Source organism: Nomascus leucogenys, chromosome 7b, assembly GCF_006542625.1.
Source record: "Nomascus leucogenys isolate Asia chromosome 7b, Asia_NLE_v1, whole genome shotgun sequence".
Lineage (NCBI taxonomy): Eukaryota > Metazoa > Chordata > Mammalia > Primates > Hylobatidae > Nomascus > Nomascus leucogenys.
In genome coordinates this window covers 46,215,985-46,237,166 of record NC_044387.1, presented here as the reverse complement: position 1 = coordinate 46,237,166, position 21,182 = coordinate 46,215,985, and the positions used below count along the sequence as shown (strand labels likewise).

Below are 21,182 nucleotides of genomic sequence, written 5' to 3'. Positions count from 1 at the left end.
TGGGTGCCAGGTGTCAGGTGTGTTGCCAACTGAGAGGCTCACTCGTGGCCACTGCAGAGCCCAGGTAACGAGGTGTCTGCTCCAGTGGTGTCTGCTCTAGGCTCACCATTGTGCCCTGAGACCCCTCCACTGCCTCAGAGCTACCATCAGTGCTTGGGAGTGCTCCAGGCTGGGCCTCCTGGAGCAGGGCACCCTGAGAGCAGTGCTTACCCCTATGGCTGCCTGGGAGAAAGCCCATCACCATTTCTGCTGTGCAGTAGTTAGTTGCATTAAGGGTTGGGTCCCGGCCCCAGTCCTGGGTTCCTCCCTCCAATAGCCACAACCCTGGCCTGCCCACCCTGAGGAGCTGCGGCCAGGTGCTTCCCCAGGCGAGCAGGGGCCTCCAGGCCAAGGAGCCTCATGCCTGTGCCGCAGGGTAGGGCCGCTCGGGGTTCTGGTTGTAGAGGAGCAGACACTCAGGGCTGGGGGCGATGGGTGAGGCCCACCCCACAGATCTCCACCTAGGGAGGGGTCTAATGGGTCTGGGTTTCAGAACAGAGGGCGCTCGGGGCATGTTGGAGTGGCTGAGGACAATGACCCTCACTGGGGAGGCTCCGGAGCTTGACTGAGGGTCTCCCGCTGGCACCGCCTGCTCTGCCAGGGGGGACCAACACAAAGCCCCGCCCCACCCCGCCCACAGCGCCGTCGGCCCCCGCCCGGTCCACCTTAAGCGGCGGCGGGGCGGGTGGGATTTCCTGCGGGAGGAGACGCGCCGGGCCTATCGGGCAGGGCCGGGGCGCCGAGCTTCCCAGAGGGCCTCGCCTCGGGGAGGATGGGGGCTCCAGCCGACCGTCTCTCAAGCCCGCAGCTCGGGCCAGGACGTGGAGGGCCCGGCGCCCGCTGGCCGGGCTCCTCCAGCCCAGTGGCCCGAGGGAGGGCTGGGAGGCGGTCAAGAGGCAAACAGCCACGACGCCGCTGTGGTGTCACACCCGCGCCCCCTCGTGAATGCCAAGGGGCTCCAGACCAGAGGGGTCGTTAGGGAAAGGGCTGCGCCCACAGACGTCCCCGAGGACACCTGCACGCCTCTGCGGCCCGGGACCAGGGGGGCCTGGCCTTCGCCGTGGTGCCCACCGGCCGGGCCGCAGGGGTGCGTGGGTGCCCGGCCCCCGAGAGCCGCAGGCGCCCGCCGGGCTGGGGTCCCCGAGGCCGCGGGGTCCCGCCCCCTCCGACGGTCCCGCGAACCGGTGGGCGGTTCCCGGGCCCCGTCGACTCGCCCCGCCCCGTCCCGCCCCGCCGCGGCCCCCGGCGCCCGGTCCACCTTAAGGGGCGCGCTGACATCAGCGCGCCGCCGCCGCCGCCGCCCGTGGGGTGGGATTTCCTCCGCCGCCGCCGCCGCCGCCGCGGGTCCTGCGCCGCGTCCAGCCCGCCCGCCCGACCCCGGCCCGACCCCGGCCGGCCCCGCCCGCCCGGCCCCGGGGAGGGATGCGGCGGCGCGGCGCCCAGGATGCCCCGCAGCCCCGGGACGCGCCTCAAACCCGCCAAGTACATCCCGGTGGCCACGGCCGCCGCGCTGCTGGTCGGCTCCAGCACCCTCTTCTTCGTGTTCACGTGAGTCGGCGCCGCGTCTGGGGGCACGGGGGCAGCGATGGGCAGGGCCCACACAGCCCGGGCACGGGGGCAGCGGTCGCCGGGGCTGGCGGGGCCCGGGGCAGTGGGCGGGCGGGGTGCCGGCTGCAGGCGATGGCAGTCCCTCTCCCCGCGCTGGGGCCGGGGGAGTTGAAGCCGTGTGCGGGCGTCCCGGGCACCGGGGTGAGTCCCTTGTGTGGGGACACCAGTGCGGGCTGGGCACCTCGGGAGTGTCCAGGCAGGCCCTGGCGGGGAGCGCTGGGCCTTGGCAGGAGAGGAGGCCGGGCTGCCCAGGGTGTGGCTGCAGCCCTTCCCTCCCCATGAGACCCCCGAGGGGACGTGGGCCACCCAGAATCATGAGTCTTCTCTGCAGGTGGCCGTGGGTGCCTCTCGGGTCTCCTCCTGGCTGCCCGCCCCGGGCCAGAGTCAAGTTGTTCCCACGTAGGTGTGGCCTGGCCTGGTTGCCACATGCCTGCCCCACAGCCACTGGTGACCCGGGCCTAGCCCTTGGCTTCCTTCTCAGGAAGACCCAGTGGTCATCACAGCTGGAGGGCCCAGGCCAGGCCACACCCAGGGCCCGATGTTAGCACAGCACCTCCGTGGGCTGGCCATGGTGCACACCAGGACCCTTGAGGTCCTGTTTCTGGGAGTGAGAGCCCACGCCTGCAGGACACTGGGCTCCTCCAGCCTCAACTTTTTCACCCAAGATACAGGCTGGCTTAGGACCAGAGAGGCATGCGGACAGCACAGCCTCCCTCTGTGGCTGTGGGGTCACCCCACGGCTCCTTCAGGCACAAGGAGGGTTGGGGGCTCCAGGCTTCGGTTGCACAGATCTTCAACCACCCACCCCTCTTCCACCAATCTGGGGTTGAGACACAGCCCAGGTGGCACGAACGATGGCCACCTGTTCCAAGGTGGGGCCACCCCTGAGCATGTGAGCTTGGAGAGGGGCAGGTAGGGGCTGCCTGGCGCTCGTCACCTTTGCAAGAGTTTGGGGGGTCCCCACATGCATGGCGAGGCTGAATCGGGTGCCCGTGGAGGCGAGAGAGTTACCTGCAGGCTGGGGCTGGGTGGGCACTGCAGGCTGCCAAGAGCATGTTTAAAAAAGGCCTGTGTGGACGGGCTTATTTCTGGCTCGGGCAAGCCAGTATGTTCTTGTCAGATGCTGCTGGTGTGGGGCAGAGAGAGGTGGGTGGGGGGCAGCCTGGGGAGCCTGGCCTGGGGAGACACATCCCACCAAGGCTTCTGGAGGGGTGGGCCCAGCCCAGCGTTGGTCCCCAGGGCTTCTGTCCGTGGAGGGGGGTCTGGCTTGGTTCCTTACTCGGTCCATGCAATTCAGTGTCCTTTCTCATGGCTTTAAAAGTAATGTGTGGGCTGGGCACGGTGGCTCACGCCTGTAATCCCAGCACTTTGGGAGGCCGAGGTGGGCAGATCATCTGAGGTCAGGAGTTTGAGACCAGCCTGGCCAGCATGGCGAAACCCCATCTCTACTAAAAGTACAAAAACTAGCCGGGCGTGGTGGTGGGCGCCTGTAATCCCAGTTACACAGGAGGCTGAGGCAGGAGAATAGCTTGAACCCGTAAGGCGGAGGTTGCAGTGAGCCGAAATCGCACCACTGCACTCCAGCCCGGGTGACAGAGCAAGACTCTGTCTCAAAAAAAAAAAAAAAAAAAAGTGTGTTTTTTATGTGGAACTTGTGAAATACAGAAAAAAAAATATGCTAAGAAATTAAAATCAACCCCACACCCCCCCCCATCTCCTGTCCTCCTTGGAGGACTCCTCTGTTCCTGGCGCCGCGTCTGCAGCCTGGCTGTGTGGTGGCTGCAGCTGCTGGTTCCCTCGCGCGTGATGTCAGAGGGCCCTTTACGTGACTCTGACTATGAACCTGCCCCAGCCCTAGGCATAGAGTGCTTGGGTGGCTCCCACTCTGCTGAGCACCAGTTTCTCCTCCTCTGTTCTGGGGTTCTGGTTTCAGCGACACCAGCAGTCTTGAGGTATGGGGTTCCTTCCTGGGGCAGTGCGGGCCATGCCTGCACCCAACCCTACACCTGGCCTATGCTGACCTCTGCTGGCCCTGCACCTGGGAGAAGATGCCATGTGTCCCTGTGGCAGGATGGTGGTCCGGGTGCTCACCTGGGTTTGATGTGCAGTGGCCACCTAGCAAGGCTAAGAAGCCCTGCTTGCCCCCTCAGGGCAGGTGAGGCCACACCCCTGGGCTGAATGGCTGTCAGTGATCCTGGCCTCTTCCCCAGCCCGCCCCCGCTCTGCTGAGCTCCTCCAAGACTGCTCAGTTCCTGAGAAGGGGTTCTGTTGGGTCGGCTGGCCCATTGATGCCACCCATAGCAGCTGTGCTGATTCTGGGTAGGCAGGGGTCCAGGCGGCCCCCTTCTTGGGGCAGGCCACTTGTCTACCCGTTGCCCAACCTCCTGCCCTGTATCTGGTCCAGGCACACTGGAAGGGGAGCAGGTTGCTCCTGTGTCCCCCATCCCTGTCCTTAGGGACTATACAGGGTTCCCGACTTCACTGTTTGCTCCTCAGATGTTACCAGACAGTAAGTGGCCCCAGCCCCCTCTCCGCACTCAGTAAATGTTAGTTGCTGCCGGTGGGGTGGCTTCACCCATGCACCAGGTGGGCAGGAGTTCTGGGTGTCGTGTGGGGAGCTGGAGGCCTGAGAACCAGGGACCCCTCCCTCAGCCAGATCGCCAAGGGTCTTGGGACCAGCAGGACATTCACACATCTCTCTAGGAGGGTCTGGGCATGGAAGGATGCCCAGTTGTGAAGGGCATCCTCTCAGGATGGGGCACATATAGCAGGGCAGTTTCTCAGAGGCCCTCTTCCTTCAGGAAGCCTTCTTAGGATTTTGTTGTTGTTTGTTTGTTTGTTTGAGACAGGGTCTCACTCTGTCACCCAGGCTGGAGTGCAGTGGTGCTACTTCAGCTCACTGTAGTCTCGACCTCCTGGGCTCAAGTGATCATCCCACCTCAGCCTCCTGAGTACCTGGGATGACAGGTGGGCACCCTCACACCTGGCTTGCTTGCTTGCTTGCTTATTTATTTATTTATTTATTTATTTATTTATTTATTTATTTATTTTTTTAGTAGAGATGGGGTCTCGCTATGTTGCCAAGGCTATTCTCCTGAGCTCAGGTGATCTGCCAGGCTTAGCCTCCCAAAGTGCTGGGATTACAGGTGTGATCACTGCTCCCGGCCCCTTCCTATGTTTCTGGGGGTTTTGTGTCCCCCTGGGTTTCAGAAGCCCTTTATACCATGGTATAATGCTAGGTTGGGTCAGCTGCTGGCAGAGGGTTCGAAGACCCCTAGGCCAGGCTCCCGACCCTGCCCTGACTTCACTCCAGAGCCACATTGCAGAATGATAGGGACCCTGTGAATGTCCGAGGGCTGGGGCTGCCTGGCAGGCTGCCAGTGCCTAGGGCTGAGCCAGGCTGGCTTATCTCTGTCTAGGGCATCTGGGATGGTGTGGCTGGTCCCTAGATCGTCCTGAGCCCTCTCCTTGCTTGGAGGCCCAGCTCAGCACAGCAGTCAGAACAGGCTCTGGGCCAGACTAGCCTTGGTGGGCCAAGAGGGACTGAACTGCTGACTGGGACCTCAGGAGTCTGGGGAACCTGGGGGTGAAAACTCAGTGTGAGCCCCCATGCTGGGACCCACCACATGTGGCCTGGGGTATTCCTGGCCCCTGAGCCTCAGTTTCCCCATCTGTCCAGGTGTCTGTAGGGATTGGACAGGTAGGTGCAGGTACTTCGAGGCTCAAAGGCCCGGCCTGACAAGGGCACAGCGGCTTCTGCCCCACCGGTCCCGGGTGCCCCACGGGCGAGTGCCACTCATACACAAACAGTGCTAATGAAGAACCTGATTTAAATGAAAACGTCTGAGTTAAAATTTTCCATTCCACATTTAGCTGTGGCGGACATTCTGCCCCTAAGCCACCCCCCCTTGCTGGGCGGTGTCTCCCTCCAGCCCGGGCGGGACTTGGGGCCTCAGCCCGGGTGGGGCCTATGGTGGTGGTGCATGTCCCTGCCTGTGGCCCTGGAGGAGGGATTGGAACCTCGGGGCTGGGCCCCCTGGACCTGCCCTCCACCCGTAGCTTGGCTGGAGCCAGCCAGGAGGGGCTCAGAGGGACATGGCGGGCCAGACACTCTACTTCCAGCCCAGGCCCAGAGCCTGTCTTTGCCTGGCCTCCGGCAGGCGAGCCTGGTGTGCACCATCAGGTCTGGGTGGGAGTGGAGCCTCCCCGAGCCTGGACCCAGACTACTGCCTGCTGGGCCCTGCCTGTGGGAGTGCGTGTCTTCGAGTGTCCCTGAGCATTCACACATGGCCTCCCCTGTCCCCATGTGTCCTCATGCATCCTTGCATGTCCTCGTGTGTCCTCCCGTGTTCTTGCACACCCTGAGAGTGCTTGTGTGTCCTCACACTTGCCCTATCCACAGAGGAACAAAGGGAAGCCCAGAGAGTGAGAGGGCCATGTCTGAGGCCCAGAGTGAGGGGCAGCCGAGCCGAGGCTGGCTAGGGCTGCGTGCAGTGTGAGGAGGCATGTGTCTGTGCACGCCTGTGTTCACGCGTGTTTACACATAGGTCTTGGTGAGTGATGTGCAGGCGTGTCTGCGTTCATGCATGTGCGCCAGCGTGTGCACGTGTGCATGTCTGCATGCAAGTGTTCATGCATGTATATGTGTTTTGTATGCAGATATGATTGCATGTGTGCATGTGTGCCTTCTGTACACCAGAGCAGGTTGTCTGTGTGTTTATGTGTGTACATGCCTGTATATTTGTGTGTGTGCACACGTACCCATGCACATGTGCCCTGGAGCATGTTTGCGCGTGTGTCCATGTCTTCACACATGTGTCTGTGCCTGCATGTGCTTCTCATCTTCTCTCCCACTGAGCCCTGAGAGCCCTGGGCCCTGGTGGGTTGGCCTGTGAGCTGGTCCCTGTTAGGCAGGATCAGACCTTGGGGACTTCAGAGAGGACAGTTGCCTCACCCTGGAGGACTGGAGGGGTGGGCAGCAGCTCAGGTCCCAGTCAGAGAACCCACAACAAGCCTCCCCAACCCCTGGCTTAGGGCCCATATGGGCCCTCACGGGCATGTGGCAGGTACCCGCACTGGGCAGGAGGGACCCGGTCACACTGCAGATTTCCCAAAGTAGCCCCATGGCTGCAAGGCTGCTGTCCAGCCCACCTGGCATGGGGGAGTCCAGGCTCAGGGAGGACACGGCAGTACCGCCTGCTTGGGCTGGCAGGGAGCTCAAGTCAGCATGGGGTTCAGGCCCCGCCTGCCTGATGGGCGAACACACTTCCAAGCCCCCATTAGGGCCAGGAGGCAGGCTGGCAGCCAGCGCAGGTGCAGAGGGGCCCCGAGGCTTCCGTCCTCAGGTCAGCATTGGGAGGACAGAGGCTGCCTCCCTCCTTGCAGCCCGAGGGTTGACCAATGGCACTCGCCCCATCCCTTCCCAGAGCAGGCCAGCCCCACAGGCACCATGAGGGCCTGCGTTTGGTTTAATGCTCTGCTGTCAACATTTTGAAATTCTCTATAATTTTTAAATAAGGGGCCCACAGTTTCATTTTGCACAGACTACGTAGCCAGCCTTCCCCAGAAGGCTTGTGGGGAGGTCCACAGGCCCTGCCGCTCCCTGGAGGGCTGCTCACCTGCCCGTGCCCACCTTGTTGGGCTGACCCTGCCTTAGGGGCCTGTGGTCCTTGCTGAATAGCATTGCATTGGAAGCCAGGCACATGTTTGAGTGCTGCCTGTGTGCCAGGCAGGGCTGGGGAGGGTGGAAGGAAGCCTGGGGGCTGAGCCACTGGGCAGGGACAGGGAGAGCCCTCCCAGCAGAGGGAGCTGTGGCCGCAGCTGTGTCCTCACCCCGGTGTCTACCTCCATGGGCTGGGCCCTGGACAAGAGGAAGGGTAACTTGGGCTCCTGGCCCCGCCGAGGATGGCTGTCGTGGGAAGCGGAGTCTTTAAATAGCCTCTTGCTTTCCACTAAAAATAGTGAAGCTCTGCTGCCGTGGAGGTGGTTGCCGGGGCGGCGGGGCTGGCTCCTGGCCAGGCGGGCGTGGGTGCAGCAGCGTGGCCACGTGCACTGGAGTGGTAGGCAGCGCGTGGGCCCCATCCACTGCTAGTGGCCACAGAGGTCAGGGCTGCTGTGGGGGATCCCCACTAGCCCCCCAACTATGCAGAGGGCCTAGGTGCAGGGAAGGATGCAAACCTCTGTGTTCCCGTCCCTGCTGCTTGTCACAGCAGCCGTCTCAGGGTGCGCAGGGGAGAGATGAGGAGCCTGAGGCCAGAGGGGCTTCTTGGAAGCTGAGTGGGTGGATTTAGGAACCCGCTGCAGGCCGTGTGGCCCGAGGACCGGCAGGCCTCCTCAGAGGGGACTCAGGCCAGGCCCGTTAAGGGCTGAGGAAGGCGCCTTTCAGGAAGGTGTGTGAGGGCACGCCTTATAGGGAAGCTGTGGAGGGCAGCCTGGAGTCCTGGAAAGCTTCCCGGAAGAGGGGGTGGCCTTGAAGCCAAGTGCTGATGGCTGGGAAGATGGGAAGTGGTGGGGGGTGTTGTGCATTTCTAGAGTCCCTAAGTGTTCTACTTTGTCATCTGGGGAGGGAGGTAACAAACTAAAAAGAAGGGGCTGTCTGGATGGGGATGTGCCTGACTGGGAAGAGCAGGGGAGACATGCCCCATGCACTTACTGGCCAAGAATTGGGGCTCCCCACACCCCAGAATCTGCCTGGCAAGAGGCCCCACTGGGCCAAGGACAGGCCTGGATGAGGCATCATGGCGCATTTTCCATCTGGGGCTCCCACCTCCAGCCTGTACACCGCCCCCACCCCCCACCCCGCCCCGGTAGTAGAGCCCAGGGGCATCACTGGAATGGTGTGACCTTAGGCCTGTGGGCCCTCTGAGATGGTTGCCCTGAGAGGTTGCTGGGTCAGGGCACGGGTAGCCCACATGCTATACTGATATGCCCAGCCTCTGGCCGTTACTCGAAGGAGCGATGTGGCTGAGGTTTCTTGGCAGGGCTGTGGCAGCCTCCCCACTGCCTCTGAGCTCTGAGGGTGACCTTGCAGGCCCAGCCTGCCGCACCACATAGCTCTGCCCCTGCATCCCTTCTGCACCCCCAGACTCCACTCTCTGCCCCCGCTGTCTACTGCAGGTGCCCATGGTTGACGCGAGCTGTGTCCCCAGCTGTTCCCGTCTACAATGGCATCATCTTCCTCTTTGTCCTGGCCAACTTCAGCATGGCCACTTTCATGGACCCTGGTGTTTTCCCCCGAGGTAGGGCCCTGTGCTGGGGCAGCTCCTCTCTCTTTCGCTAGAGTGTGAGTGGCTAACTTGAGACAGCCTTAGGGATTCCTGGTGGGTGGGCTGGACTTGGGGGAGGGATTCACCTGCCAGGAAAGTCAACTTCCTGCTCACTGCCTGGCTCCTGGTCTGTAGCGGATGAGGATGAGGACAAGGAGGACGACTTCCGGGCCCCGCTGTACAAGAATGTGGATGTGCGAGGTATCCAGGTCCGCATGAAGTGGTGCGCCACGTGCCACTTCTACCGCCCGCCACGCTGCTCCCACTGCAGCGTCTGTGACAACTGTGTAGAGGTGACCGCCCTGCTGCCCCGTGCTCCCCCAGCCCTGTGCCACATCCCTGCCTGCCATGTGCCCTGATGCACTGCTCCCGCCCAGGACTTTGACCACCACTGCCCCTGGGTCAACAACTGCATCGGGCGTCGAAACTATCGCTACTTCTTCCTGTTCCTGCTGTCACTCAGTGCACACATGGTGGGCGTTGTGGCCTTCGGCCTGGTCTACGTGCTGAACCATGCTGAGGGGCTGGGAGCCGCGCACACCACCATCACGTATCCTTGGTTCCTGTGGGCCTCATTGCAGAGGCGATGTGGACCGGGGACACGTTCACCAGGGAGATTGAACCTCAGAAGGCTTGGTTCCTGCCCAGGGATCCCCAACGGGCAGGTGGCCGTCCCTAGATTGGGAGGGGGTTTGTCCACAGGCACCTGCTCCATGCTGCTGCGATGGGGTCTGCGGTGTCCTGGCCTGCGCCGTTGGCCTTAACGGGCTAGCATGGCTGTCATGTGTGTGGCCGGCCTCTTCTTCATCCCTGTCATTGGTCTCACTGGCTTCCATGTGGTGCTGGTCACTCGGGGGCGCACCACCAACGAGCAGGTGCAGACCCCATGGGGGATGGGTGGCCCCAAGGGGCCGAGAGAGTTGGGGCTGCATGGGGACAGGGTGGGGGCTGGGGCACCCTTGCCTGAGGTAGTTTGTGCGGCTGTGTTGAGACGAGGCTCCAACTCTGAGACCCCCACGTGGGGCCACGCCTGCCCCGTCCCCTGCGCACATCCTGCCTGTGGACACTGCAGCCACCAGTGACCCAGAAATCCCATAGCTCCCTGCAAGGACAGGCTGGGTAACCTATGTGAGGGGCAATCCTGGACTGACCCCGCCCAAGCCACTTCCCACAAGCATCAGCTTCTAAGGAACCCCAGCTCCCCTGCCCAGCCCCCTGCCAGCCCCCTGCCCACCCTGGCCTGGACCTTGGGAGGCCCGGCTGGCTGAGGGTCCTGCGTCCACAGGTGACTGGGAAGTTCCGCGGGGGTGTGAACCCCTTCACCCGAGGCTGCTGTGGGAATGTGGAGCACGTGCTGTGTAGCCCCCTGGCACCCCGGTGAGGCCCGGCCTGGGCAGGGTGGAGGGGGGCCTCTGCTGGGTGTGGGGCGGGCAAACTTAGACCCTCTTGGTCCGTTTTGGCTCTTGCCAGGTGTGGCCAGCCCTGCCCTTGTGTGTTTGTGGCAGGTGGGCTTGCTACTGACCCCTGTGCCCTGGTGCAGGTACGTGGTGGAGCCGCCCCGGCTGCCGCTCGCGGTGAGTTTGAAGCCGCCTTTCCTTAGGCCTGAACTCCTGGACCGAGCTGCACCACTCAAGGTCAAGCTTAGTGACAACGGGCTGAAGGCTGGCCTGGGCCGTAGCAAGGTGGGGGCCTGGGCTTAGGGATGGGCTGGCAGTCAGGCCCTTGGATGGGGAAACAGGCAGGTTGGCGGGGGCCTAGAAGAGGTGGATGGGGCAGGTGGAGCCGTAGACAGATTCTGGGGAGGGGGCTAGGTCCCAGGCTGAATCCCTAGTGAAGCCCTGCCCCTCATCCAAGCCCCACACACCACTGATCCCGCCCCCTCCCAGTCCAAGGGCAGCCTGGACCGGCTGGATGAGAAGCCACTGGACTTGGGGCCGCCACTGCCCCCCAAGATAGAGGCTGGCACGTTCAGCAGTGACCTGCAGACCCCGCGCCCAGGCAGTGCTGGTGAGTTTGGGGCAGCCACACCTAGGGAGGGATATGGGTTGACCCCCGTCTGACCACAGTCTGACAGTGGTCTGCATCCCCAGAGAGTGCCCTGTCGGTGCAGAGGACCAGCCCCCCGACGCCTGCCATGTACAAGTTTAGGCCGGCTTTCCCCACGGGTCCCAAGGCGCCCTTCTGTGGACCAGGCGAGCAGGTAAGGAGACCTAGCCTGCCCCCTGGCAGGCCTTGTCCCCCAGGCCCACCTCCAGGAGCTCTCCCCACAGCCTTCACCCGATGGAGGCCCCACCTCCAGAGCCCCGCCTCTCCAGCGGAGGCCACATCCCCTGAGGCCATGCCCCTCAGGGCTCTGCCTGGGTCACCAAGGGCCTTGTGTGACTCGTAGGACCCTGCCTGTGTGCACCCAGAGCTGGGACCCACAGAGGGGAGCAGGGTGTCCTGGGAGGGGCTGGCATGGGCCGTCCAGGCTTGGCATCTGTCCCTTGGCCGGCATTGCCCTAGGCCAGGTGGGCGGCTGCCCCCAGGAGCACTGTGTACCAGGATGCCTGGAATTCCACCATTAGTCACTCTGTAAGGCCCACGGGAAGACTTTGGAAGAATTTGAGACGTGCTTGAGAAAGCACATTTCTCTTCCCTGAGTTGCATGAGTGCTCTGTGGTCACTGGAATGGTGGGCAGTGCGGGGCGTTCTGTGCAGTGATCAGGAACGCCGAACAGTCCCAGGGCACCATCCTTCCTTCTGGGCCACCCCAAGAGGCAGGCCTGTGGCTGGGCCCTGTGCGCCTAGACCAGCCCCATCCCCAGGGACCTCTCCTCTCAGGATTGATGTCTTTCCTGGAGAGAGTCACTAGGTGAAGCAGTGAGTCTGGGCCTCCTTGGCCAAGGGTCTGAGTCTGCAGGCATGCAGGGGCCGTGCCTCACAGGAGGAGGCAGCCCTGCTTGGAGATGAGGGCTCCGGATACGTCATCTTCCTGGGACTCCTGGGTCCAGTGGGGGATTGGGTCTGGTTGGCCAAGGGCATTGAGCTCACATTTGCCCTGATCCCCTTCTGGCTTTGTGGTTCCTGAGGCTCTTGTCCCAAGCCCATGCCTATGTGCCCGTCACAGAGGCTAGACGAGGCTCCTCCTCCCTCTGGCTGCCCTGAGCGGTGGGCCCCTGGGACTGCATGGCTCCAAGGGCAGAGCCCCAGGTGTCTGCAACAGCCAGCTGTGGCCTCCCTCCTGTTGCAGAGCCCCTGCCCCTCAGCCATGGATGCTCGGAGACAGGGCCGTGGGTCACTGTGTGGCTGTTATGGCTCCTTGAGGCCCAGTTCCTGAGGCCACGGTGCCATGTGTGGCCCCCGTGGGTGCTGACTGGCGGCTGCAGGCGGGGTGGCAGCTGGGCAGTGGTGAGAATGCCTTCTCCCTACAGGTTCCAGGCCCTGATTCCCTGACCCTGGGGGACGACAGCATCCGTAGCCTGGACTTTGTGTCCGAGCCGAGCCTGGACCTCCCTGACTATGGGCCCGGGGGCCTGCACGCAGCCTACCCGCCATCCCCGCCGCTCAGCGCCTCTGATGCCTTCTCGGGTGCTTTGCGCTCCCTGAGCCTCAAGGCCTCGAGCCGGCGGGGTGGGGACCATGTGGCCCTGCAGCCCCTGCGCTCCGAGGGTGGGCCCCCCACGCCCCACCGTAGCATCTTTGCCCCCCATGCACTGCCCAACCGCAACGGCAGCCTGTCCTATGACAGCCTGCTCAATCCTGGCTCGCCTGGTGGCCACGCCTGCCCTGCCCACCCAGCAGTTGGCGTGGCCGGATACCACTCACCCTACCTGCACCCTGGGGCAACGGGCGACCCACCACGGCCCCTGCCCCGCAGCTTCAGCCCCGTGCTGGGCCCCCGGCCCCGGGAGCCCTCGCCTGTGCGCTACGACAACCTGTCCAGGACCATCATGGCATCCATCCAGGAGCGCAAGGACAGGGAGGAGCGTGAGCGCCTGCTGCGCTCCCAGGCCGACTCACTCTTCGGCGACTCAGGCGTCTATGATGCTCCCAGCTCCTACAGCCTGCAGCAGGCCAGTGTGCTGTCCGAGGGCCCCCGAGGTCCCGCGCTGCGCTATGGCTCCAGAGACGACCTTGTGGCTGGGCCTGGCTTTGGTGGCGCCCGCAACCCTGCCCTGCAGACATCACTGTCCTCGCTGTCCAGCTCCGTGAGCCGTGCACCGCGGACATCGTCTTCCTCCCTGCAGGCTGATCAGGCCAGCAGCAACGCCCCGGGGCCCCGGCCCAGCAGTGGCTCCCACAGGTCGCCCGCACGCCAGGGCCTGCCTTCCCCGCCAGGCACTCCCCACTCACCGTCCTACGCAGGCCCCAAAGCTGTCGCCTTCATCCACACGGACCTCCCAGAGCCACCGCCCTCGCTGACCGTGCAGAGGTGGGTGCCGGGAGGTGAGGGTGGGCTTCCTGGCACAGGGCAGCTGTCCAGCCGTCTGCAGGGCCCCTCTTGGCTGGGCACTCATAGGTCATCCCAGGGGCCTGAGTTTTTCTCTGGGGATGGGACCGGGAGAATGCGCCTCACCCTGACTTGAAGGCCTTGGCTAGCCCGTGTGGCCCAGCTCTGAGGATGTCCTGGGCACGCTCTGGGGACAGGGTATGAGAATTTGTGTGTGCTGAGCCCAACGACTCGTTCTTCTAGAGCTGGCACAGACCCAGCACATGGGAGGCCATGGGGCTTTCTCCTTGGGCCGGTGTCATGTGGCAGCCTGGCCCTCCTTTAGGCTGTGGCTCTGGCTTCCTGGGTCACAGTGGCCCTGTCCACCCAGGACTCTCCCTGGGCCTGCTTGGCTGCATCTCTAGGAGGCTGGGGCTGAGGACATTACCTCGCAGCAGAATGTGCCACCCTGGTGGCCGGGCCCTGGCCCTCCCTGTAGGACATAGTTCTAGGAAGCAGGGGCTTCCCTGCTCGTCAGTGGGGAAACTGAGGACTGGAGAAAGCAGGCTGGCTCCAGGCACCCAGCGGGTTGGTAACTGAGAAAGTAGGGTCAGCTGGCTCGCAGGCCCAGGCCCAGGTAGGAGAACTGCACACCTGCTGGGGCCAGGACCCACGCTGCGGACGCATGGTGTCCTCACAGCATCTGTCGCCCCGTCCGGGCCTGGAAACCTCAAGCACAGGCGCAGTTGTTTCCCGTCGGCAGATGCAGCCCCAGAGGGAGAGCCCAGCCCAGCCCAAGCCACTTGGCCACAAAGGGGCTGAGGGCACAGCAGTCCAGCCCTGAGTGGGCCTTCCCTACCCCCACAGGGTGGGACCTGTTCAGCTTTTGTGGAGTTGGGGAGGAGGCTGCCATTGGGTGTGATGAATGGGGAGCACAAGACCTAGAAGTGGGCAGCATTGCAGCCAGGCAGGGATTGCAGCCCGGGGACAAAGGGCTCTCGCCTCGAGAAGGTTTAAGCAGCAAAGATACGGCTACTGTTGGTCAGCGCTGGTGGGCAGGAGAGCAGCCCCTCATTTTCCTGAGAGACAGCAGGAATGAGGCCAGGCAGAGTGGCCGGGCTCCCAGTGCAGAGCAGGACAGGGGCTCCATTCAGTGCCCACCTGGCTGCCCCATGCTCTCTGTGGCCAGTGCTGGCTAGGAGGGACCCAGGGACTCGGGAGGGTGGTAGCAGTTCTGACGACATCTGTCTGTCCTGTGATGGCACAGCCGCTCCCCATGCAGGCTCTGCATCCCTCGCCTGCTTTCCAGGTGAACCCTCCAAGCCTAGAGGGCAGGGACTGCACGGGGCCCCACGACACGGCTGCACTAGTCCATGTCCGCGTCGTCTCTGTCCTGCTGCCTTCTCCGTCCTCTGTCCCCATGTGTTCGTGTGTTCACCGTGTGCATGCGTCTGTGTGCTTGTTTTGATGCAGGGACCACCCTCAGCTGAAGACTCCCCAAAGTAAGCTTAATGGGCAGTCCCCGGGCCTGGCCCGGCTGGGACCTGCCACTGGCCCCCCAGGGCCCTCTGCCAGCCCTACACGGCACGCGCTGGTTAAGAAGGTGTCCGGCGTGGGTGGGACCACGTACGAGATCTCGGTGTGAGGACTGACTGCCACACATCCGCCGTGGTGCCACGGGGACCAGGACCCCGCAGCGCACCCCCCCCCCACCAACTTCTCTGCCCCAGGGACACGAGGCCACCCCAGCCTGGTGTGGACCCATCGGCGGGAGAGAGTGCCACGCCTCCACAGCTTGCCCCAAGCACTCTGCCTGCCGGTCCACTCATCTGCCCATGGGGAAGTCGGCTCACTGGGCCAAGGGCCACTGGGCTGGTCTGTGTCTGGGCCTGTCCCATGGCTGGGGCAGTGAGGGGGCCCAGTCAGCCTCTTTGGGGCACCCTCTCTCAGCCAGGCTTGGCCCACTGCCATCACCCAGCACCCCAGATCATCGCCAGGCCAGCCCCCAACAGTCCCCTTACGGATGGGTCCCAGAGATGGACAGAGGCACCCAGGGCCCCCGCCATCCTTCCAACACAGCCTGTGGGCTCCCGGACCGAGTGTCCCCTGCTAGGCTACTCCTAACTAACGCGTTGCCTTTCACGGACCCCGCTGGAAGCTTGTAGCTTGGCAAGGCGGATGCTTCTGCCCTGGCCTGCTCTGGGTGGTGGTGGATAAGTGGACAGATGGCCAGCCAGCCAGCTGTGGCTGGGGGCCCGGCTCTGTGTGTCCTGTGTTGCCCGGCCGGGCGGGCTTGTGTCCCGTGTCTGTGTGCTGTGCTGCCGCGCCGTGTCTGATGTGTCAGTGCTCCAGCCGCCGCTGTCCCTTTTCATCAAAGCCTTAACCTTTGCTTTATGCTCTTGTGGGAGGCGACGGGGGGCAGGCGGGAGCAGGCACGGGGGTGATGCTGCCACAGGGGGCCGGTGACACCCAGAGCCCCCTCCCCAGCCCTCAGGCCCTCCCTGCCAAACTGGAGAACCCTGCCCCAAGGCATGCCACGTCCCCAGCCCCGGCCTGGCTGCGGTGCTCACGCCGTGGGAAAGCACACTGGGGAGGGGTCAGTGCTTCCCTTGGTGTCAGGGACCTGAGAGTAAGCACATGACAGCGTCTGCTTGCGTTGTGTCTGTTTTATGTTTTTATATCTACATCTATATATCTATAATTTTATTAAAAAAAAGAAAAAGAGTTACTTTGATTCTTTCCTTGGGCAAGGCCAGGGCTATTGCTGCAGGATCCCGAGTTGGGGGGGGCAGGGGCCGGGCCCCAGAAGAGGGGGTGGCTGTTGTCTGGTGTGCAGAGGTCGGTGGGTTCCTCAGGGGCATTTCTGCCAACTTGGGCTGAATCTGACGCTTGGGAGGAGGGGGCGGCCGATGGTCTGTGGCTGGGAAGTGTGAGGGTCTCTCGCCTTGGGTCTGTGTCAGTTCTGGCAGTGACAGGGTGTTTGGGGAAAAGACTTGGGTCTGCCGCTACCCACAGGGGACTCCCAGGAACCCAAGAGCTTGGGGAGATGAAATGAGGGTGCATAGGGGCCACCTGCTGGCTCAGGGCCCTGTGGGGGCTGCTGAACCTGCTGGAACTCTCCTGCCTACCACATGCCAGGGGCAGGGCTGAGGGAGTGTGAGGGATGCACAGCTGTTCAGGGCTGAGACAGCCTGGGCTGGGGCTGTCCCAGCACGGGAGGCATGCGGGCTATAGGGCCCCGAAGCTGACCTCCACCTTTCTGCTTCTCTCTCACGGACGCCGCGGCCCGCAGGGGGCGGATTGGCACCTGCACCCGTGGATGGGGGCGGCGTGGCCAGCCTTGGGTGCCTCCTGGGCTGCACCTGTGCCACCTTGGCCGCCCGGAGGACCGCCCACCACTGCGGGCCCCCTGGAGCCCGGCCGCCGGGGCACCCCCACGCGGGGCCATGTGCCGCCTGCACTTGGCTGCCTCCAGTCTTTTCCCCAGCCTCTCGGGGCCCTAGCAGGATGACAAGTAGGCGGCTCTGGGGCCCGGGACAGCCCAGCTGGGGACCCAGGAGGTCAGACTGCCATGGACCCTGGGGCAGGGCTGGGGGTGGGCTGGGCTCTCTGCTCCACCAGCCACAGCTTGACAGACTCCCAGCCTGCCAGGGCCTGAGACCCTGTGTCCACATGACCTCAGGAAGTCCCCCACCTGCTGCAGGGGGTCCAGCACCCCACAGGGGGCAGCCCCAGAGCTGTGGGGACCGGCACGACCTTTGCCCAGCCTCCCTGTCCAACCAAGCACTTTAGACTAAGCCACTTCCTCCTCGGGGAGCCCAGGCCTCCGTGGGTTGGGCTGGGTGGGGGGGTCTCAGGTTGCCCCCGAAGGTCTCTGCACTCCTCCTGCCCTTCCCCTGACACATGAACAGATGCCTTAACTTCCTGGAGCCGCCAGCCTGGTGAGCCATTGGCCCCTGCCTGCCACCAAGGTCCTGTGGTCGTGGCCAGCTCCTCCTGGGCCCCACTGGGGCTGCCTGCACCCAGAGACGATGCCGGTGGGATCTCAGAGGGCCTGAGGCCCAAGCCGTGTGTCCTCCAGCAGTGGTACGGCCTGCAGCAGGGTGGGACTCCGGCCAGCCCTTCTCCGGCACAGGGTCCCTGTCCCTGGGTCCACCCTGGGCTGTGGCTCTACATCTCCCATTTGGGGACGAGAAAGCCACAGAACCATTCTCTATTGTTCTTAAAGGTACCCCTGCTAATTAATTCCCCAAATAAAATTTTTGGTGTTGATCAGCTCTGTCTACCAATGTGGTCCCCTGGACCGGACAGGGCCCTGGGTTGGGGAGGTGACAGGACCTGGGCAGGGTGGGTGGTGGCCAGGCAGGGAGGGGAGTTGCATGAGGGGCATGAGGTCAGTGGATCAGCAGGTCCAGTGCTGAAAACCTGACCTCTGAGGTCCCCGGGAGAGCCAGGCCCAGCGGGCAAGACCTGAGGACCCCCCAGTCCTCACTGCTGTTGCCTTTCAGTGGAGAGCCTCCTAAGATGCCTTGGGGGTCAGAGCCCTGTGCAGAGGGGCTGCCTTCTGGAGGGCAGGTGGGATGTGGGGTGGGAAGCCAGCCCTGAGGCTGGGGTCTCCACCCTGATGGACCCTCGCTGCCGGCTTGCCTGGGTGTCCCTTCCCCAATTTCCACAGAGACATGCTCACCGGTCACATATGTCATGACTCTATGTCCAGCCACAGGCCCAGCCCTCAGGACAGACCCCACCTCCACCCTTCTCTGCGGCTCCTGGCAGGGATGGTGCACAGTGGTGCCATGTGCAGGGGGCTGACACGGCCACTGGGCATCCGGGGCCGTGCTGGTCGCCTGGCCTCCTCACTGGGGCCGCTGGGCCTCTGGCCTAGAAGGGCAGGAAGCCGTCCACTTCGAGGCGCAGGAAGGGGTCCAGCAAGGCCCGGAGCTTCCAGATGGTGGCACGGCTCAGCAGGGGCGGCACCAGCCCCTCGAAAGGTGTGGGGTTCACCACGTACACGTAGGCAGCGGTCCAGACCAGCAGGGTGCCCAGCAGCAGCCTCAGGGTCAGCAGCCTGCGGGCGGCGGTGGTCAGGGGCAGGGGCGCGTGGGGGGCCTGGGGGCTGGGCTCTGCCGTGCAGTCACCTACCAGAGCTGGCCTGCCAGGCCCTTGGAGCTTCCCAGCTTTGGCCTCCCTTTCTGTTGGGGAGGGGCTGGATCAGAGCCCACCCAGAGAGTCCAGGCTGAGGGCGGGGATCCCTGGCTTTGGGAAACCCTCCTCAGATAGGGGTCCCCCCACTGCAGCCCTGGCCCCCTCCTCCTGGACAGGCTCCTGCAGCCACTTTTCAGATGCCCCCCACCCTGCAACTGCCCTCCCAGAGCCCATTTCTCCCTCTCGCCCAAGCAGGGCCCTGGGTGGGGGGCTGGTCTCCAGACCCACAGTGGGGTGTGGGGGGCTCACCGACATGCTTGCCATCTGCTTCTCCTTCCTGGCTTGAGTGCGGCACTGGGCCCGCTCCCTGCAGAGGCCTCACTGTCAGGACCCCACACCCTCCACCCCCAGGCTGGCACCCACCCCCTGGCTCGGTGCTGTGGAGGTGGGGGGGGCGGTCAAGGATGGGTCTGCCCTGTCCTGACCAGGACACCTTCCGAGACCTTGCTCAGCTGGTCTGGCCCCTGCCCCTGTGTTACCTGAGAATCTCCAGCTGGATGTTCTCCATCTGGTCCAGCACGCCCCGGATGTCCTTCTTGAGGTTCTGGGGGCCAGAGGAGGTAAGCACAGCAGGCCCCTCGCCCCGCCCTCCGTAGCCTCTCACCTGCCCGGCCCCGTCCTTCTGGGTGCTGCCCTGTAAGGACCTACCAGGAGCCCGGTGGCCTGGTTGTTCAGGGCCATGTGCATCTCAGCCACGCTGTCCCCCACCTAGGGGGAGGTGGGGTCACGCCTGAGGAGCAGGACCCACTGGGTGGGCCCCCAGCACCCCTCCCCCTCAGCCAGGTGGGCACCTCTGTGATGACCATCTTCTTCCTCTCAAAGCACAGGCGGATCTGCTGCAGCTCGTTCTGAGGGTGGGGCCCAGGGTGGGCTTGGGCAGCATCAGCAGGGTGGCTGGTACCTCCCCGCCGGGCCCACTGGCCTGCTGCACGAAGACCTCCCCAATGAACCCCCCAGGCCCACCTGGAGTGCTGTACCAAGTTTCCTCCCCCCACGGCCCCTCCCCTAGGCCCACCTGGGACTGCTGCACGAAAGCCTCTTGCCCCTGGCACAGCTCCCGCCGGAGCAGCTGCAGAGGTGCCCTGTTCCCCGAGGGCTGTGTGCCAGCCGGGTCGGGGGGCTGTGGGAGAGCCCCCAGATCAGCCCCAAGGCTGTGGGCTAGAGGGGCGTTGGCTGCATGGGGTTCCTGGGCCTTGTACTTACCCAGGCCAGGGGAGTGCAGCTTGAGTGTTCGGGACACAGGGGCAGGAACTGCTGCCCCGGCCCCAGGAGGGCCCCCAGCTGCTCCCGAAGGTCCTGGTTCTGCCTTTTCTGGGGGTGGGGTCAGAGAGAGGGGACTGCCTGTCATGGCCGCTCCTGGGGCTGGGGCTGGGGCTGGGGCTGGGGCTGGGCTGGGGCTGGGGCTGGGGCTGGGGCAGGGGCAGGGGCAGGGGCAGGGGCAGGGGCAGGGGCAGGGGCAGGGACTGGGGCTGGGGCAGGCGCGCCAGGCAGTGGATGGGGTGCTCACCAGGCTGTGGTTCTCCTGCTCTAGCTGCAGGAAGGACTGTTCTGCAGAGCCCAGCAGCCCGCACTGAAGCTGGGACAGGGCTGCCCTGGGCGAGGCCAGGGCCCCTCCCTCCCGCAACAGGGGTGGGCATGGGCAGGGTCTGGGCCCGGAGCTAATGGATCCCCCCTGCCTGGGAGCCCCCTGGTTCGACCCTGGGTGCAGGGGCCAGCCCCACCCGAGCCCTGACTCCAGGTCTCCTTGTCTCGGCCCCTCAGTGTCTCTCGCTCTCTGCTCCTGGCTGGACAGAAAGAGCCCGGGAGCCTCGCCCTCCACCGTGGGCCCACTGCCCCCTGCCCCTGGGACTGGGAAAGGTCTCTGGGACTGCACTGAGTGAGCAGAGGAGATGGGGCCCAGGCAGGGCCACTCTACAAATCCCTGGCAGGGCTGGTCCAGGCCTCCTCCATGGCTGCTGGAGGCTGGGGCTGGGGGACACTGGGGGTGGGGGTGGCCACAGGGGCCCAGGGTTTTCAGCCCCTCCATCCCTCCCTGCAACCCCTTCCTGACCCCAGGTCCAGGCTCTGGCCTGGCCCAACCTGCCACCCTCTTATTGAGAGCTCTGGGCGACCCCAGGCTGCCCCAGGCAACAGTCACAAAGGCCTGGGTGCAGCCAGGGAGGTCACAATGGGCCCCTCCCACCTGGTCCCGAAGCTGCCTGCCTGATGACCTCACTGCCTCTGACCCACACTGACCCACCATGCAAGTTTTCTTTCTTTCTTTTTATGGGAAGGGGCCTTGCTCTGTCACCCAGGCTGGAGTGCAGTGGCACGAGATGTCTCATTGCAGCCTCCAACTCCTGGGCTCAGGCAATCCTCCCACCTCAGCCTCCCAAGTAGCTAGGACTACAGATGTGTGCAACCATGCCCGGCTAATTTTTAAATTTTTTGTAGAGATAGGGGTGTCGCTATGTTGCCCAGGCTGGTCACAAACGCCTGGCCTCAAGCGATCCTCTTACCTCAGCATCTGAAAGTGTTGGGATTATGGATGTGAGCCACTGTGCCCAGCCTAGTTATAAAACAGATAATACACACACTCACAGTGTGGATTCAAAAAATATCAAACAATAAAAACGGCGTCCAAGCCTTTCCCACCTCTATCTCTTGTCCCTGCA

The 21,182-nt window shown here is 64.0% G+C and overlaps 2 protein-coding genes across 3 annotated transcripts; one reads left to right on the top strand and one right to left on the bottom strand.

Moving 5' to 3' along the window:
• Positions 1-980: 980 nt before the first annotated feature.
• ZDHHC8 (zinc finger DHHC-type containing 8) lies at positions 981-17,598 on the top strand. Of its 2 annotated transcripts, none has more exons than XM_003280368.2 (11): positions 981-1,587; positions 8,764-8,885; positions 9,048-9,205; positions 9,290-9,462; positions 9,685-9,787; positions 10,198-10,289; positions 10,453-10,594; positions 10,799-10,919; positions 11,003-11,112; positions 12,326-13,326; positions 16,616-17,598. In XM_003280368.2, exons 1-11 carry the CDS (start codon positions 1,484-1,486, stop codon positions 16,824-16,826), a joined length of 2,337 nt encoding a protein of 778 aa, XP_003280416.1. In that variant the 5' UTR covers positions 981-1,483; the 3' UTR covers positions 16,827-17,598. The 2 variants fall into 2 exon arrangements, with proteins under 2 accessions (XP_003280416.1, XP_012363614.1); XM_012508160.2 differs by lacking the exon at positions 16,616-17,598 and adding an exon at positions 14,797-16,047.
• Positions 17,599-17,697: 99 nt separating this feature from the next.
• On the bottom strand, positions 17,698-20,814 carry CCDC188 (coiled-coil domain containing 188). Its single transcript, XM_030815812.1, has 9 exons — positions 20,036-20,814; positions 19,732-19,839; positions 19,544-19,648; positions 19,320-19,376; positions 19,177-19,236; positions 19,008-19,072; positions 18,778-18,835; positions 18,466-18,515; positions 17,698-18,391 (listed from the first exon to the last, which is right to left on the bottom strand). The coding sequence occupies exons 1-9, from the start codon at positions 20,768-20,770 to the stop codon at positions 18,205-18,207; spliced, it is 1,425 nt and encodes a 474-aa protein (XP_030671672.1). The 5' UTR covers positions 20,771-20,814; the 3' UTR covers positions 17,698-18,204.
• Positions 20,815-21,182: the final 368 nt, after the last annotated feature.

Excerpts from the sequence above, each read along its gene's own strand:
- CCDC188 (XM_030815812.1), bottom strand. The coding sequence starts at position 20,770 with ATGGTGGGTCAGTGTGGGTCAGAGGCAGTGAGGTCATCAGGCAGGCAG. Across the intron at positions 19,073-19,176 it reads ACCAGGCCACCGGGCTCCTG|AACCTCAAGAAGGACATCCG; the intron begins GTAGGTCCTTAC and ends TCTGGCCCCCAG. Across the intron at positions 18,392-18,465 it reads GGCCTGGCAGGCCAGCTCTG|GCTGCTGACCCTGAGGCTGC; the intron begins GTAGGTGACTGC and ends CGCCGCCCGCAG.
- ZDHHC8 (XM_003280368.2), top strand. The coding sequence starts at position 1,484 with ATGCCCCGCAGCCCCGGGACGCGCCTCAAACCCGCCAAGTACATCCCG. Across the intron at positions 9,463-9,684 it reads GCCGCGCACACCACCATCAC|CATGGCTGTCATGTGTGTGG; the intron begins GTATCCTTGGTT and ends TTAACGGGCTAG. Across the intron at positions 10,595-10,798 it reads CTGGCCTGGGCCGTAGCAAG|TCCAAGGGCAGCCTGGACCG; the intron begins GTGGGGGCCTGG and ends GCCCCCTCCCAG.